Source organism: Salvelinus alpinus, chromosome 3 (assembly GCF_045679555.1).
Source record: "Salvelinus alpinus chromosome 3, SLU_Salpinus.1, whole genome shotgun sequence".
Lineage (NCBI taxonomy): Eukaryota > Metazoa > Chordata > Actinopteri > Salmoniformes > Salmonidae > Salvelinus > Salvelinus alpinus.
The window spans coordinates 92,239,055-92,255,670 of NC_092088.1; the positions used below are offsets into that span (position 1 = coordinate 92,239,055).

The 16,616-nt window shown below is 42.0% G+C and overlaps 1 protein-coding gene across 1 annotated transcript in view; it reads right to left on the minus strand.

Annotated features, from left to right (window-relative positions):
- Positions 1-16,616, minus strand: part of LOC139571525 (uncharacterized) — a 157,950-nt gene that overhangs the window by 21,566 nt on the left and 119,768 nt on the right. The window contains exon 55 of the mRNA XM_071394492.1: positions 5,540-5,566. Coding sequence (XP_071250593.1) covers positions 5,540-5,566 — 27 coding nt within the window. The remainder of the gene's footprint in view (positions 1-5,539; positions 5,567-16,616) is intronic.

Genomic DNA, 16,616 nt, shown 5'->3' on the forward strand with positions numbered 1-16,616 from the left:
AGTCATGCTATATGGTTAGCCACACTTTGTTGCACAATTATAACACACAAACACACACACATGTTCAATGTACTCAATCACTCCCCCACATACAATCAATAAAACTCAGACCTCACAACTGCTAACCTACAAAGCATTACATGGGCTTGCTCCTACCGTACGCTACGGTCACAAGACGCAGGCCTCCTAATTGTCCCTAGAATTTCTAAACAAACAGCTGGAGGCAGGGCTTTCTCCTATAGAGCTCCATTTTTATGGAATGGTCTGCCTACCCATGTGAGAGACGCAGACTCGGTCTCAACCTTTAAGTCTTTACTGAAGACTCATCTCTTCAGTAGGTCATATGATTGAGTGTAGTCTGGCCCAGGAGTGTGAAGGTGAACGGAAAGGCTCTGGAGCAACGAACCGCCCTTGCTGTCTCTGCCTGGCCGGTTCCCCTCTCTCCACTGGGATTCTCTGCCTCTAACCCTATTACAGGGGCTGAGTCACTGGCTTACTGGTGCTCTTCCATGCCGTCCCTAGGAGGGGTGCGTCACTTGAGTGGGCTGAGTCGCTGACGTGATCTTCCTGTTTGGGTTGGCGCCCCCCCCCCCCCCCTGGGTTGTGCCGTGGCGGAGATCTTTGTGGGCTATACTCAGCCTTGTCTCAGGATGGTAAGTTGGTGGTTGAAGATATCCCTCTAGTGGTGTGGGGGCTGTGCTTTGGCAAAGGGGGTGGGTTATATCCTGCCTGTTTGGCCCTGTCCGGGGGTATCATCGGATGGGGCCACAGTGTCTCCTGACCCCTCCTGTCTCAGCCTCCAGTATTTATGCTGCAGTAGTTTATGTGTCGGGGGGCTAGGGTCAGTCTGTTATATCTGGAGTACTTCTCCTGTCTTATCCGGTGTCCTGTGTGAATTTAAGTATGCTCTCTCTAATTCTCTCTTTCTCTCTTTCTTTCTCTCTCTCGGAGGACCTGAGCCCTAGGACCATGCCTCAGGACTACCTGGCATGATGACTCATTGCTGTCCCCAGTCCACCTGGCCGTGCTGCTGCTCCAGTTTCAACTGTTCTGCCTGCGGCTATGGAACCCTGACCTGTTCACTGGACGTGCTACCTGTCCCAGACCTGCTGTTTTCAACTCTCTAGAGACAGCAGGAGCGGTAGAGAGATGAAAAGCCAACTGACATTTACTCCTGAGGTTCTGACTTGCTGCACCCTCGACAACTACTGTGATTATTATTATTTGACCATGCTGGTCATTCAACACCGGTTGAATGTGGCCGGTATCAGTAAAGACAGCAAAAAACATAATTAAATTGTTGCCAGCAGCACAGTTATAGTCACCAATGCTCTGGATAATATGAAAACTGCCTAACCAGCTCTGCTAGGGCGAGTGAAATGGTCAGAGTGAGGTGTTCTCTCATTTGTGTCTGGAAGTAGCTAGCAAGTTAGCCAGTTAGCCAGTTAGCCAGTTAGCCAGTTAGCCAGCTAGCCAGTTAGCCAGTTAGCCAGTTAGCTTGGGTGCTTGACTGCCATTGATCAACCCAACTCCTCGGCCAGAGCGTCCACTGTGCGCTCTGAACGCACTGAGAGCAAAACGCTCTGAATTTACTCATGGATCATCTGACAACGCTCTGAATTTACTAATGGATCATCTGACAACGCTCTGAATTTACTAATGGATAATCTGACAACGCTCTGAATTTACTAATGGATAATCTGACGACGCTCTGAATTTACTAATGGATAATCTGACAACGCTCTGAATTTGCGAATGCACAGAGCACACTCTGAGCGCTCTCTGGCACTCCAGATTGAATTTATGAACACACCTGAAGTCTAGCTAGTAATTTGTCATGCTAACAAGCCAGCAAGAGGTTGCATAGCAACAACATCAACTTCCGGTAGACAGGCAAAGCACTAGTACACCCAACTGAAAGCCGTTAGTTTACAGTGTACTAAAATGAACTAATAGTATGTAGTATATACTCATTAAGTATGTAGTATACAGTATATCAGTATGGGTATTCGAAAACAGCTCATATGGCAGGCCCCCACGGGCCCCCAAATGCAGTGCCCAATTGCGATATTGCATTTTTATAGCTCCCGCCTTGGGCTAATCAGTGTAATTTTGTAAATGCAGGATCTCTATGGCAAGACCAAGTTTTGTCAAAATCGGGCCAGTGCTGTCTGAGATATCACGTGACCCTGAAGAAGGCACAGTGATGCCGAAACGTGGTATTTTACCCAATAAATTACTGGAAGTTAATAAAAAGCAGGTGATTTATACAGTAGGTGATGCTCCTTCTCGCTCTTGTGTGTGAGTGTGTTAAACTGTTCGACTGTCTTTATTTATTTGTATGAGATATCACGTGTAACAACGTACGATCATAAAGGTGTAAAAAAAAAAAAAAAACGATTTCCGAGCAGCCAGTATGGCAGTAGCCACATTCAATGAGGGAGCCACTGCTATAACAAATGTGATTAACAAATTGTGGCTTGACAGCACTTTGGTGACACTGGAACAATCAGAGAGGAGTTGTTGTGAGAGCTGATTGCTTCAATGGAGTGTGCCAAGGGTAGGAGCAGGTCCCATGACACAGTCAAACAAGTAAAGCGTCACCAGCAACAACTCAAAGAGGGCTTTACATATGGCGCAGGCATAGCTGATTAATATTCTGCACATTTCAACAGCCATACAAAATCATGTGACAAATTGAGCAAAGTGGTATGAGAATTTGCCCAAAACTACATATTTGCCCAACAGACCAATATTCAATGCATATGCTCTATTGCTTGATACAAATGTATTAAACGTGCTAATGTATTTGTAAAAGGTATATTTGATGTTTATTTGTCAGTTGTTTTTTTTAACCCTTTTTTCTCCCCAATTTCGTGGTATCCAATTGGTTGTAGTTACTGTCTTGTCTCATCGCTGCAACTCCCGTACGGACTAGGGAGAGGCAAAGGTCGAGAGCCATGCGTCCTCCGAAACACAACTCAACCAAGCCGCACTGCTTCTTGACACAATGCACATCCAACCCGGAAGCCAGCCGCACCAATGTGTCAGAGGAAACACTGTACACCTGGCGACCTGGTCAGCGTGCACTGCCACAGAAGTCACTAGTGCACGATGAGACAAGAATAACCTTCCCCAACCCGGACGACGCTGGGCCAATTGTGTGCCGCCCCCGTGGGCCTCCCGGTCGCGACAGAGCCTGGGCTCGAACCCAGAATCTCTGGTGCACCACCCGGGAGGCCCTTATTTGTCAGTTTTGAAGTGATATATGAATAAGAGTTTAATTAATCTGACAAAAATGGTCATATTTATGGAAAGGACATTTTAATTGCATTAGCCTATCTTTATTGGCCATTTTCTCAAAATGACATGTTCCCAGTGCGCCAATTCATTTTTCTCAGTCTTCAAAGGATGTACATTCTCATTATTCCACACACAGGTTCTTAGGTCGTATAGGCAGACTTTTACAGAGGCTTTTTTTTACATCTTGTGTCGTTTTGATTTGAAGTGTAATTTTATGTGTAAATATATGCAAAATATGCATCCATCATACATGTATATATATATATTTTTTAATAATTCCATGAAATGAAAATATTTGGATAAACTGATCTGTAAAAGTCTGACCATTGAGTGTCTTATCACAATAAAACAAAAACATTCTGCCTTGAAGCAATGTGTTGAAAAACAGATGTTTCAGTCTAATGAGAGTAAAGAAGAAAAAAATCCATATAAGCCTGTGGTGCCTGGCCTAAACAAAGAAATCAGTGGTTTGGGATGTTCAGTACCAGAATGGGTTCAGGTCCAACCCATTGCTCTTTCAACATTCCTACCTTTACCTCTCTGTCCTATCCAATAAACAATCAACTGTCCCACTCTACAACAACAACAAAGACTGACAGGAAATCTATAACTAAGAACTCATGTACATTAAGTCTCTCAATAGGAGTTGCTGGTGTTTATACTGTATCTGCCTTGTTTGATTTAAAACAGTCAGTCAGTGGCATCTACAGGACAGATGACCAGTGAAATACTATCTGAACCACCAGGGTTGAAGAATGGATAGAGTTTCTTAGTGAAGGTGCAGCCAGTGAAAGAGTAGATATGACACCTGTCCTCCACATTGTAGAAGGAGACCTGACACTTCTCATAATCCACAAACACCCCCACCTTCAGGGGCTCCTCTCTCAGTAAGAGGGTGACAGGGGAATCAGCATGAGCTGTGTACTTTCCATCCTTCAGCTCCACAGTCCAGTATCCTTTATTAGGGATCAATCTAAAACTTTCATTCATATTGATGGACTTTCTGACCACTCCCAAAGTCCAATCATTCTTCCCCTCCACTTTCACCTCATAGTAAAACTTCCCTGAGAAGCCAACATTTCCGAGGACAGAGGACCAATTTGTAAACCTCTTCCCGTTGTCAGAGAGAACCGGATTTAGTTCTCCATGTCTCACTTGTTTCCCGTCCTCAGACAGGATGAGGTTACGATGTGCAGTATCAGGGTCTAGAGTCACATTCACTGTGGAGAGAAACATACACTACGGTAAACACAATGACATCATGACATCAACATCAGTGGTATAATACACTATGGTAAACACAATGACATCATCATCAGTGTCACGAATATCACCGAAGGTGGCTCCCCTTCCTGTTCGGGTGGCGCTCGGCGGTCGTCGTCGCCGGTCTACTAGCTGCCACCGATCCCTTTTTCCTTTTCGTTTGTTTTTGTCTAATTGGTTTCACCTGTTCCTTGTTGGGTTTTTGGGGTGGGTACTATTTAAGTTCGTTTAGCCCGCTTGTGTTTGTGCGGGCTTGTTGTTATTGTACGTAGGAGGTGTATTGTTGATTTTGGGTTTTCGCTGTCCGGTTTATGTAACAGTGGTCTTTGGGTTGTGTTTGCGCCTGTGTTTTGGCTTCACCCATTTTTGTACCTGTTCCTGTTTACTGTGGACATTAAAGCGTTTTTTCCCGTGAAACTTCTGCTCTCTGCGCCTGACTCCACACCCATCATTCTCCTGACGTTACAATCAGTGGTATAATACACTATGGTAAACACGATGACATCATCACATCAATATCAGTGGTATAATACACTATGGTAAACACAATGACATAATGACATCATCAGTGGTATAATACACTATGCTAAACATAATGACATCAACATCAGTGGGTATAACATGTTACTGTATTGATCTTTGACACATCATACTATTAGTGGTCCAGTTTTCATTAGGTCATGTGTGACTGAGGTAGAGAGAACAGGATATCCTGTAGCAGTTTTCATTAGGTCATGGGTAAGAACCTCTAAACTAATGTTAATACATGATTTAGGGCTGGATTCAATCAGATTTGCTTTGTCCAACATACACATAGCGGTTGTTTTGACAGTGTTGTTTTGACAGCTGCGTTACAGCTGTCAAGCATTTACTATTATTCTGTAAGTAAATCCGAGACACTCTATTTGGTATAATATGTTACGTTTCGTATGGTATGTATTAATTTGTGGATGTCACAGAGTATAAAACACACCTGCATGTCTTCTGATGGTTCCAAAATCTGAAATATAGAGTAAGAGACTGTTGGTTATGAAAATGAGCAACATTGTGATGGATATCACAAACTACTGTAAGTGGACATTTGTGCTGTTCAATCCAGACCTCAAACTATGCAGACCTGTAATACCTTTACTCTTAGTGAACATATGGGGAGAAAAACTGGCATATCTGACACCCCAGCAGTCCCAGGAAGGTGGGGAGCCAAAGAGCCAATTTTTTATATACGTATATATAATAAATCATTTTGACAGTGACCCTCATAAATTCATTCGTAAACGTTTTAATTTCCAAATGTACTAGGAAGCTAAATGTAGTTTTTTTTGGCTTCAGGAATGTGACTGAAAAAGTGAAAAAGAAACTGATTGACAGAATGAGGGGATAATCAGTGAACAAATGCTGTTGTCAAGGCTACGGCAGCGCCAGTGCAATGAGTGGAGCTTATTGAGGTGTTCAAAAACTCATATCCGACCGAGAGACTATGTAGTCTTCTTATGTAGTCTTCTATGACTACTAAGACTACTATGTAGTCTTCTTATGTAGTTCTTTATGAGTTTTAGTTCAGAAAATGATCTCTCTGCAGAAGCAGTTACATTGATGGTAAAAACAGGCTTGAGTTGCCATGGCAACATCAGTGAAACATGGCAGAAGGGAGATGTACTTCAAATACAGCAGTTCAGTAACATCTATAATTAATTAATATTTTTTTTATTTAACATTTATTTAAACTATGCAATTCAGTTAAGAAACAAATTCTTACTTTACAATTTTTATTTATTGGGGCGATGTAAAGGCCTCGATTTGCAATGTGTCTGCCTCCGCATAAAAACAAATGTTTGACTTCCACACAATTACTTCTTTAATTTTTTTATGTTTAAGGAAGTGTGTAGGTCGCATTCGTTATTGTAGAGCAATAAAAGTTATGTATTTAGATCCGCCTGCTCGATACAAATTCAGAGACTGATTTGTCATGTCTGTGCCTTGAAGCAGTCGAGCTGAATAAATGTTTTTCCAAGGACCGCCCCTTTGACGTAACGTTGCGGTGAAGTAAAATAAATGGATGTAGTGATACTGTCAACCACCAGAGGGAGACAAATACACGTTAATTTGACGGAGGACGTTGACATGGTCCTAGTAAGGCCTGGATGGTCTTCTGACAAAACGGTGGGAAATCAAACAAATAAGTCATGCAAACATACAAATATTTGTAAAAGTAATTTTAGTGCCTGATTTCGGGGACTGTCAGCTTGTGGGCTCCCGAGTGGCGCAGCAGTCTAAGGAACTGCATCTCAGTGCTTGCGGCGTCACCACAGACCATGGTTTGATCCCGGGCTGTAACACAACCGGCTGTGATCGGGAGTCCCATAGGGCAGCGCACAATTTGCAGAGAAACTGTGTTATGCCAGTGGTGAGATTGATGGTAACTTCAGTCAAATTTAGTGCCAAACACACTGACACAATGTAATAAAACATGTACTACATGAATTATCTATCATACTATAACTGCAAACACGATTCCAAGAAAAAGTACATTCAAAGTATTTAGAAATCAGTTATTCCTTTACCTGGACTCCAGTTTGTGTTCACAAAATCTGTGGATACATTATTTTTAAACAATATGAATCATTAAGATATACAGTTTTTTCATCACTGTACACAAACGTTTAGAAATTGTCAATGTATTATTGATGTACTGGAAGCCAGCATACACTGAAGCTATAGTTTAGAACCCTGTAATAAGGATATCTTCCATAATGACTTCTAGAGCGATGCACCCAGAAGAGTGTACCGCCACTACATCCAGTCACTCACTAGTCCATACTTGTACCTAGTCCATTCTTTAATCCTTTCCTCGTACCTATGTGTGTCCTCTGTAACTGTGTACCTTTTTTGTTTGCTGAAATCCGTAGTTTTGGATAAAAACAGTTATAATCGCAATGGAGTAAAAAGTTACGACTTCAAGTAGGCACTACAACTCGATACTTTTATCAATATCCATTATTTAAGGCGGACTGTGTAGCTGTGCTTATCCTTGTCCTGGTTGTTATAGCGTTGTCAGTTGGACTGGAAATCCATAGTTTTTCATTAAAGATTTAATTCTAGGCTTCTCCTGCCAAAACTTTTTTTTTTTAAAATCAGCCGTGCAATGATGAGCTGCTCCTTCACCATTAACAAACAACGTCTTCTTTGGCAGAGGTCACGTAAAATGCTTCTTTAATAAACTACGGATTTCAGCAAACAAGGAAAGACACACAATTACACAGGACAAACGGGTACACGGTAAGAGTTTAAGAATTTACAAGTATCAACTGATAGGGACTGATAGTCGGAGGTACAGTCCACAGACACTCATCACAACTCAACTCCATTGACTAAGCTAACATATGTAAGCCATCATATACAGTAAGTAACAAAGCCTTAATACTTACCCAGCTGAGAAGTCAGTATTTCTACAGATAAACAGATACATATAGTCAATTAGACACATCAGTGGTGTCCAATGGGGAATCAACATGTGTTGGCTACCTCTCTAGTCTACACTCTAAAAAGAAAAGGTTCCTGTATGATCTTTTAGGATAATATAAGGTAAAAAAAAAAATAAGCTTAAGGTTAATTTAAGAACCTATACTCTGACATCAGGTCGTATTTTATTTTGTGTATTTGACCCCTTTTTCTCCCCAATTGGTAGTTACAGTCTTGTCTCATCGCTGCAAGAGGCAAAGAGGAAGAGGGAGAGGCAAAGGTCGGGGTTGTTTCTTCCGTTTCTTCCGAACCACAACCCAACCAAGCCACACTGCTTCTTGACACAATGCCCACTTAACCCGGAAACCAACCGAACCAATGTGTCGGAGGAACCACCTAGCGACGCTTTCAGCGTGCACTGCCCCCGGCTCGCCACAGGAGTTGCTGGTACAAGGACATCCCTGCCGGCCAAACCCTCCACTAACCTGGACGATGCTGGGCCAATATTTGTGCGGTCTCCCGGTCGCATCACTCGGGAGGCCCATCAGTTAGTTTTTTAACCTTTGTAGACTTAAGGGGTGCTTTGAAGAACCTTTTCAAAAGAGGGGTTCGTTTTGGAACCAGTAAGTGAGTAAATTCCAACTCGTGTGTATAATTCAAATTGAGAACGTTGGCATTATGGGTCAGCTAGGACTCAGGTAAGGCGTTACAATACAGTTTTTTATCACTATTACATGAACTAAGAAACCTTCTACTATATACTCTTTTGTTTTCTAGCCAATTAAATGACCTGTGGTTTGGAAACGTGGAGCCTTTGTCTGGTAAATAATTTCTGTTGTTACACTATAAGAGCGTTGGATTCCCTGTTTTGTGGTTACTTTGGAATGGCGTCTGACGGCAACATCACATGACTGGATTACGAATTGCCTTTGACAAAAAAACGTCGCTGAATGGAATGCTGACGAAAGATTTATGAGTGTAATCACTCATCGGACCGGAGGTAAAGAGGTGAACATCTGACCAAGGTAAAAAAGTGTCGCTCCTCAACTGTAAATGGATGTTCCCAGTGACAGTGTTAGAAGTGACTGATGTTATTGAAGCTCTGTGTCTGTTTGATTTGTGCTATTCACTGTGAATAAAGGGGAGAGAATTGTGGTTGTTCTTCCATTTTGGTTCTGCTCTGTGTGTTGGATGAATTTGTGGAACTTGTAAGCTTGGAATCGATGGCTCGTTGAGCTTGGAATCGTGTGTGTCTTTTGTTGTTGGATTTGCGCGCTGAGGCGAGAAATCATTGTGGAGTGGCGAAAAGGGGGATTTGATGTTCAGAGCTCTTACAATGGATCCAATTGAAACTTTGCAAAAGTTCAAAGGATCTAGAAGTGCTAAGTTGGGTGCACTTACTAAAATGAGAAATGAGATCACACAACTTATGGGAGATGATGGAATTTTTAAATCTTTGCTGACACAAAATTTCTCAAAGTTGGTTAAGTTGTTGCATGATCCCAATGAGTCCATAAAGGCTTTGTTTTCTGCTGAGAAGCCAACAAAGTATCAGGTTGAATGGTATGGCCCAAACGCAGCAACACTGGATTGTTTTGCAACCAATATGGACACATGGATGTTAGAAGCACAGTAAAGTACAGCGGCAAAAAAACTGATGAGGAGGACAAGACAAGGGACAGTATCTCCAATGTCTCATCAAAACTGATGAGGAGGAACAGCCTAGGGACAGTATCTCCAATGTCTCATCAAAACTGATGAGGAGGACAAGACAAGGGACAGTATCTCCAATGTCTCGTCAAAACTGATGAGGAGGAACAGCCTAGGGACAGTATCTCCAATGTCTCATCAAAACTGATGAAGCGGTCCAGACAAGTATCTCTAATGTCTCATCAGAACATGTAAATAGATCAAAACACAGCAGGCACTCAGGACAATCCACCACATCTTCTATTAGGCTCTATTTGAAGGCTGAAAGGGAAGCCTTTCTTGTTAAAGCTGAAGTATTGAAAAGTAAACATGCATTGGAGAAACAGGAGGCTCAACTCAAGGCACAAAATAAAGGTTTGGAGATTGACGCTGAAATATTGGCTAACAGTGCAAAGCCGAATGTATTCCATGAGTATGAAGCCACTCAAGGAATGGGGAAACACTTCCAACTAGGGGAGGAAGGCCTTTCAACCCAGATCAGGGTGGAGCTAACAACATGGACATTATTGTCAACATTCTGCTACACCAAAATGCTATCACTGAAATGCTGGTAAGGCAGCAACGGTTGTCTTCATTACCACCTCTTAGTGTACGACTGGGTGACCCACTACACTACAGGTTCTTTGTACCAGTGTTTAAGGGTGACCCACTAGACTACATATCTTTGTACCAGTGTTTAAGGGTGACCCACTAGACTACATATCTTTGTACCAGTGTTTAAGGGTGACCCACTAGACTACATATCTTTGTACCAGTGTTTAAGGGTGACCCACTAGACTACATATCTTTGTACCAGTGTTTAAGGGTGACCCACTAAACTACAGGTTCTTTGTACATGGCTTTGAACATGCTATCGAAGACCAGACCAAGAACAGCAAAGACAGGCTGTACCATTTGGAGAAATTCACCATGGGGCAACTCAAATCAAATCAAATTTTAGCTCAACTCCTTTGTCTTACTGACGTTGAGGGAGAGGTTGTTGTCCTGTCACCCCACTGCCAGGTCTCGGACCTCCTCCCCAAGGCTGTCTCATTGTCTTTGGTGTTCAGGCCTCCCACAGTGTTGGAGTTCTGAGTGGCCATGCAGTCATGAGTGAACAGGGAGCACCCGAGGGGGCTAAGTACGCACCCCTGAGGGGCCCCTGTGTTGAGGGCCAGCATGGTGGATGTGTTGTTGCACATCACCTATACAAGAGGTAAACAGCTGCAAAAGCAATGAAAACAGAGAGCAGAGTGTTACCAATGTGTTTGTTAAACTAGATGAAGATGCTGGGAGCCACACTGGGGCCGGTGGTCCTGGTTGCATCCTAGCCATTGTGCCTGTGAGGGGTAAATTAAAGAAAGCAACAGAACAGTGGAAACATATGCCTTTTAGATCCTGGCAGTATACCCTCATTCTGTACAGAAGCACTGCTTCAAGAGCTCACAGTCCCTGAAAGAAGAACGGACATTCTTCTCAAGACTATCAAAAAGTGGTCACGTTATGCAGCGAAGCAAGGAAGAAGCGGGACCGAGAGCTCCTGATAAATCCTTAACAAACTTATCCTAAAACTTGATAACTTCCCCCATACTTATTACTACACTGTAGCCAAGAGTGGTAATATGCCTACGAGACAAAAAAAGGCAAGGGGAGAACCGAAACAGACCAAGAAACGAAAGAACAAGAACTTCTGACCATGTCCTCCTCAGAAACCCAAGATGTCACCATGACACCACAGGAAGAAGTTAGGCTAGCTCACATCCTCAAAGTGATCAAAGAAGGAATTGACTCCCTCACAGCACAATTTAACTTGAAACCGTCTGAGTTCAGCTGCTCCATCTCAGCACAGTTGGCTGAAATCAAAAGCTCCATCTAAGGTTTGACAACGGTTATCAACACGCAAGGATTACACGCAGGATTTGACCCTTGATCAGAACCCACAACCCTTCCTTGTTCGGTTCCTGAGGTACCAGGACAGAGAGAAAGTTCTCAGAACCGTGGCCAAACATTTCAAGGAGAAAGGAGTGATCCCATACAACGGGGAGGCGATTAAATTATTTCCAGACATGAGTCCCGGGATGGTCAAACGCAGGAAGGAATTCGACCAGGTGAAAAAATAACTAACTTCCAAGAACATTCCCTTTGCGCCGCTTCAACCTGCAACGATGAGAATCATCCATGGCGGACAGAGAAGATTCTTCAAAACGCCTCCAAAGAAGCAGCGGACTGCAGGCGACTGGCTCAGGACATGGTTGATTGGATAGCGGACCGGGTTAATTTCACTGCTAACTGGGCTGTGTCCCACTAGCCTGCCGTATTACTTGCATAACTGGTAGGACTGCTATGGTGGATTATACTATAGCTTACTGACAGATCAATGATGTAAGATCCCAATGTCCATGTCAACATTTTATTTTTATTTTTTACCAGTGACATTGTTTTTAAGTTTCTATTTGGGACTATCTCAGAGGCATCAATATGATTTGTTAGACCTTTTTAAATGGCTAAACCATGAAGTCTTATATTTTTATTTTGCTCCTTGTCATGGTAGGTGTGTTGGGATCAGGACACCCGTTATTGTTTTTGTTTTTGACTTGCATCATTTAAGGATGGGTGAAGTTAATGTGTTTGTTGTTTGTTAATTTACTGGGCTCCAGGTTCACGTTTGCCTTCATGTTGGAAACGTAATTTAGGAATAGTGACCCTGGGAGCGTAGCTCCACTACACGTGGGATTTGTGGTGGGCACGTTCAAGAACAGCACTGGGGGATGAGGGGAAATGTTTGAAATGTTTACTTTATATTACAGTACTGTTTTGTGAGTGAGCTTCGCTTTATAATATGTGTTTGACTACAGGCTCACTGAAAATAGGCAATAGAATATCCCACACCCTTATTGGACAATATCATGACATTTGCATTCATGTATTAAGTGAACAATATGGCTAAGATAGTAAATCATACATCATTAAACGTTAATGGACTGATCGGTCCTGTTAAACGAAGTCCTTATGTACTTGAAAAAGCTAAAAGACTGATGTTGCGTTTATACAAGAAACACATCTAACAGGCAGAACATTAAAAGTTAAAGAGGGAATTGTAACGTCTGCTTCCAACTTATACTCTCAAACACATAGATCCCCTGAACGCAGCGCCCTCTCCAGATCCCAATCACCGGAATTCTGTTCACACACTTGTTTGTTTTGTGACAAACGTTTTTTCGAAGCGCTGGTTTACCCGTAATTTACTCCTCTCGTGTATGAAAGTTTTTGCCTGCCTCACTAACGACGCCTTTTGCCTATTCCCTGCTTGTATTTTAGCCTATCGGATTTCCTGTTATCAACCTATTCCCTGATCTCCCGGACGACGTTACTAGCCTTTTCCCTGCCTGTACTGTTGCCTTTTTGGACCCCCTTTGTATGACCTTCTGTATGCCCCTGGACCCAGCTACCTGCCTCCTCCTGTGGTCCTTTACAATAAACACCTGCTGCGCTCTGCACTTGAAACCAGCTCTCGGTCTCCCTTCGTGTTCATTACAGGAATTGGTAGGACAGGTCTTTGCCTCTTCATATAACACAAAGACACAGGGAAGAGCTGTGTTGATTATTAAGAATTTACCCTTCTGTGTAACGAAAACAAATATTGATCCACTGGGACGTTATGTAGTGGTCCATGGCAGAATGTATTCTGAATCTTGGACCAACTTCTTTGGGATAGGGGGCAGCATTTTCACTTTTGGATGAATAGCGTGCCCAGAGTAAACTGCCTCCTACTCAGTCCCAGATGCTCATATATGCATAATATTATTAGTATTGGATAGAAACCACTCTGAAGTTTCTAAAACTGTTTGAATGATGTCTGTGAGTATAACAGAACTCACATGGCAGGCAAAAATCTGAGAATAAATCCAAACAGGAAGTGGGAAATCTGAGGTTTGTAGTTTTTGAACTCAGCCCCTATCGAATACACAGTGGGATATGGGTCGTTTTGCACTTCCTAAGGCTTCCACTAGATGTCAACCATCTTTAGAACATTGTTTCAGGCTTCTACTGTGAAGGGGGAGCTAATGAGAGCTGTTTGACTAAGGGGTCTGGCAGCAGCCTCGTTCTTAGTCACGCGCATTTCACATAAGAGGTAGCTCTCGTTCCATTGCTTTTCTACAGACACGGTTGGAACATTATTAAACATTGATGATAAAAACATCCTAAAGATTGATTCTATACTTAGTTTGACAAGTTTCTACGACCTGTAATATAACTTTTTGAACTTTTCGTCCGACGTTCGGCTGGACCTGAACGCACTTTTGGATTTGTTTACAAAACGCGCTAACAAAAGAAGCTATTTAGACATAAATTATGGACATTATCGAACAAAACAAACATTTATTGTGGAACTGCGATTCCTGGGAGTGCATTCTGATGAAGATCATCAAAGGTAAGTGAATATTTATAATGCTATTTCTGACTAATGTTGACTGCGCAACATGGAGGATTTTTCTTTTGGCTGGTTTGGGCTCTGAGCGCCGTACTCAAATTATGCTTTTTCTGTAAAGTTTTTTTGAAATCTGATGTGTGACTCCTCTCTTTGGCTGGAAAAATGGCTGGGTTTTTCTGTGACTTGGTGGTGACCTAACATAATCGTTTGTGGAGCTTTCGCTGTAAAGCATTTTTGAAATCGTACACTGTGGCTGTATTAACGAGAATTGTATCTTTAAAATGGTGCCTAATACTTGTATGTTTGAGAAATTTGATTTATGAGATTTCTGTTGACTTGTATTTGGCGCCCTGCAATTTCATTGGCTGTTGGCGAGGGGTTCCGCCAGTCCTAGACAGGTTAATGTATATGCACCTAATTATGATGATCATATTTTTATTCAAGATATATTCCCCAAGGTAACGGAATTTCAGGGGACACTCTTAGTTTGGGGCAACTTGAATTTTTGTCTGGATCAGATTCTGAATACATCCTCAACTAAAGCAACCTCATTGACTAAGTCAGCCAAATGCACCCCATAATTTATGAAAGACTTACATTTGAAAGACACATGGAGATAGCTCCACCCCCAAGATAGGGATTACTCATTATACTCCTGCCTGCATAACTCTATTACCTGGATTTATTATTTTCTCCTATCAGCACAGGTAACCCATAGAGTTGTGTAAACTGAGTATTTATCCAGAACTATCTCAGATCATTCTCCCCTCACACGTTCTGTTTGGATGCCGGATAGAGTTCAAGGGACCTATAGATGGAGCCTAAACCCAAATCTTTTTAAACAGGCAGAATTTTGTCAATTTATCAGAGCCAAAATTAAGTTTCTGTGAAACAAACTGTCCTTCCTCTCCCAATAGTTTTGTACTCTGGGATACATTAAAGGCCTTTCTTAGGGGTCAAATCATGTATTATACCAAAGGTTTCAAAAAGAAATGCACTGCTGAATTGAATGAATTAATGAAATCCTATTACTACAAAAAGAACACCAAAAATCTGTCTCTAAAGAAACATACTGCTCATTGGTGTGTAAAAACTAAAATATAATACCCTAAGTACTTACAAAACTGAAAAGGCTATTCTTAGAAATAGGCAAAGATAATACGAATTGGGGGAGAAAACACACAAAGTCTTGGCATGGCAGATAAAAGCTGAAGAGAATTTGAAAACCATCAACTCTATTGAAACACAGGTTAGTCAAGTTTCTCACAACCCGGAAGAGATTAATGATTAATTTAAACAATACTATTCTAAGTTACACACTTCTGATGTTACGGAACCAGCAATGATAGACACATTTCTGTCTACTATTGAGCTACCGCACCTCACATAGGAAGACCAAAACAAACTAGAACGCCCCTTTACAAAAACAGAAATCAAAAAGGAAATTTCCTCTCTACAATCCAGCAAATCCCCAGGAGACGATGGCTTTCCCCCAGGGTTTTATAAGGAGTTTAAGGATTTGCTTATTCCTCTCCTGATGGATGTTCTAAATTTAGCTGCTGAGACGCAGAGCCTGCTGGACTCCTTTTCCATGGCTTTTATAACAGTTATACATTAAAAAAAGAAAGATCCTCTACAATGCTCTTCCTATAGGCCGATCTTACTCCTCAATGCCAACTATAAATTGATTTCTAAGGCGATGGCTAATAGATAAGGACAATATTTGCTAAACCTGATTAACACCGATCAAACAGGCTTTATACAGAAAAGATACTCCACCAATAATTTGTGCAGGTTTTCAATGTAATTCACATGGCCAGTGTGAGGAGTATAGCAGTATCTATAGACTCTGAAAAGGCCTTTGATAGGCTGGAGTGGCCATACCTATTCAAGGTCCTTGCTAAATGTAACTTTGGTCCTTCGTTTGTCAACTGGGTTGACTTTATACCATAAAACGCAAGCCAATATCACCACTAATGCCATGATGTCAGCCACATTTCCACTCTTTAGAGGTAGTAGACAGGGCTGTTCACTTTCCCCACTCCTTTTTGTGCTAGCCATAGAACCCTTGGAGGAGGCCATAAGAACGGATCCTGGCATAAAGGGCTTTCAGGTGGGCCAGATAACACACAAGATCTCATTGTTCACAGACAACATTATCTTGTTCCTCTCTGACCCGTTCGGATTCCTCCCAAAACTACAGAAGCTTTTGGGTACATACAGCTCTATATCAGGTTACAAAGTCAATATAGACAAAAGTTAAATACTTCCACTGACTCGCTTTGACTATAACATCTGTGAACGAACAGGTCCCTTCAGATGGTCGCCACAGGGGTTCAAATATCTAGGAATCACAATTGATAATGACTTAAGAAATGTGTACAAGCTTAACTACTCTGTATTGGTTTAAAAGGTGGTGGATGACTTGAATAGATGGATAGATTCACCTCTTCCATTATTTGGGAGAATT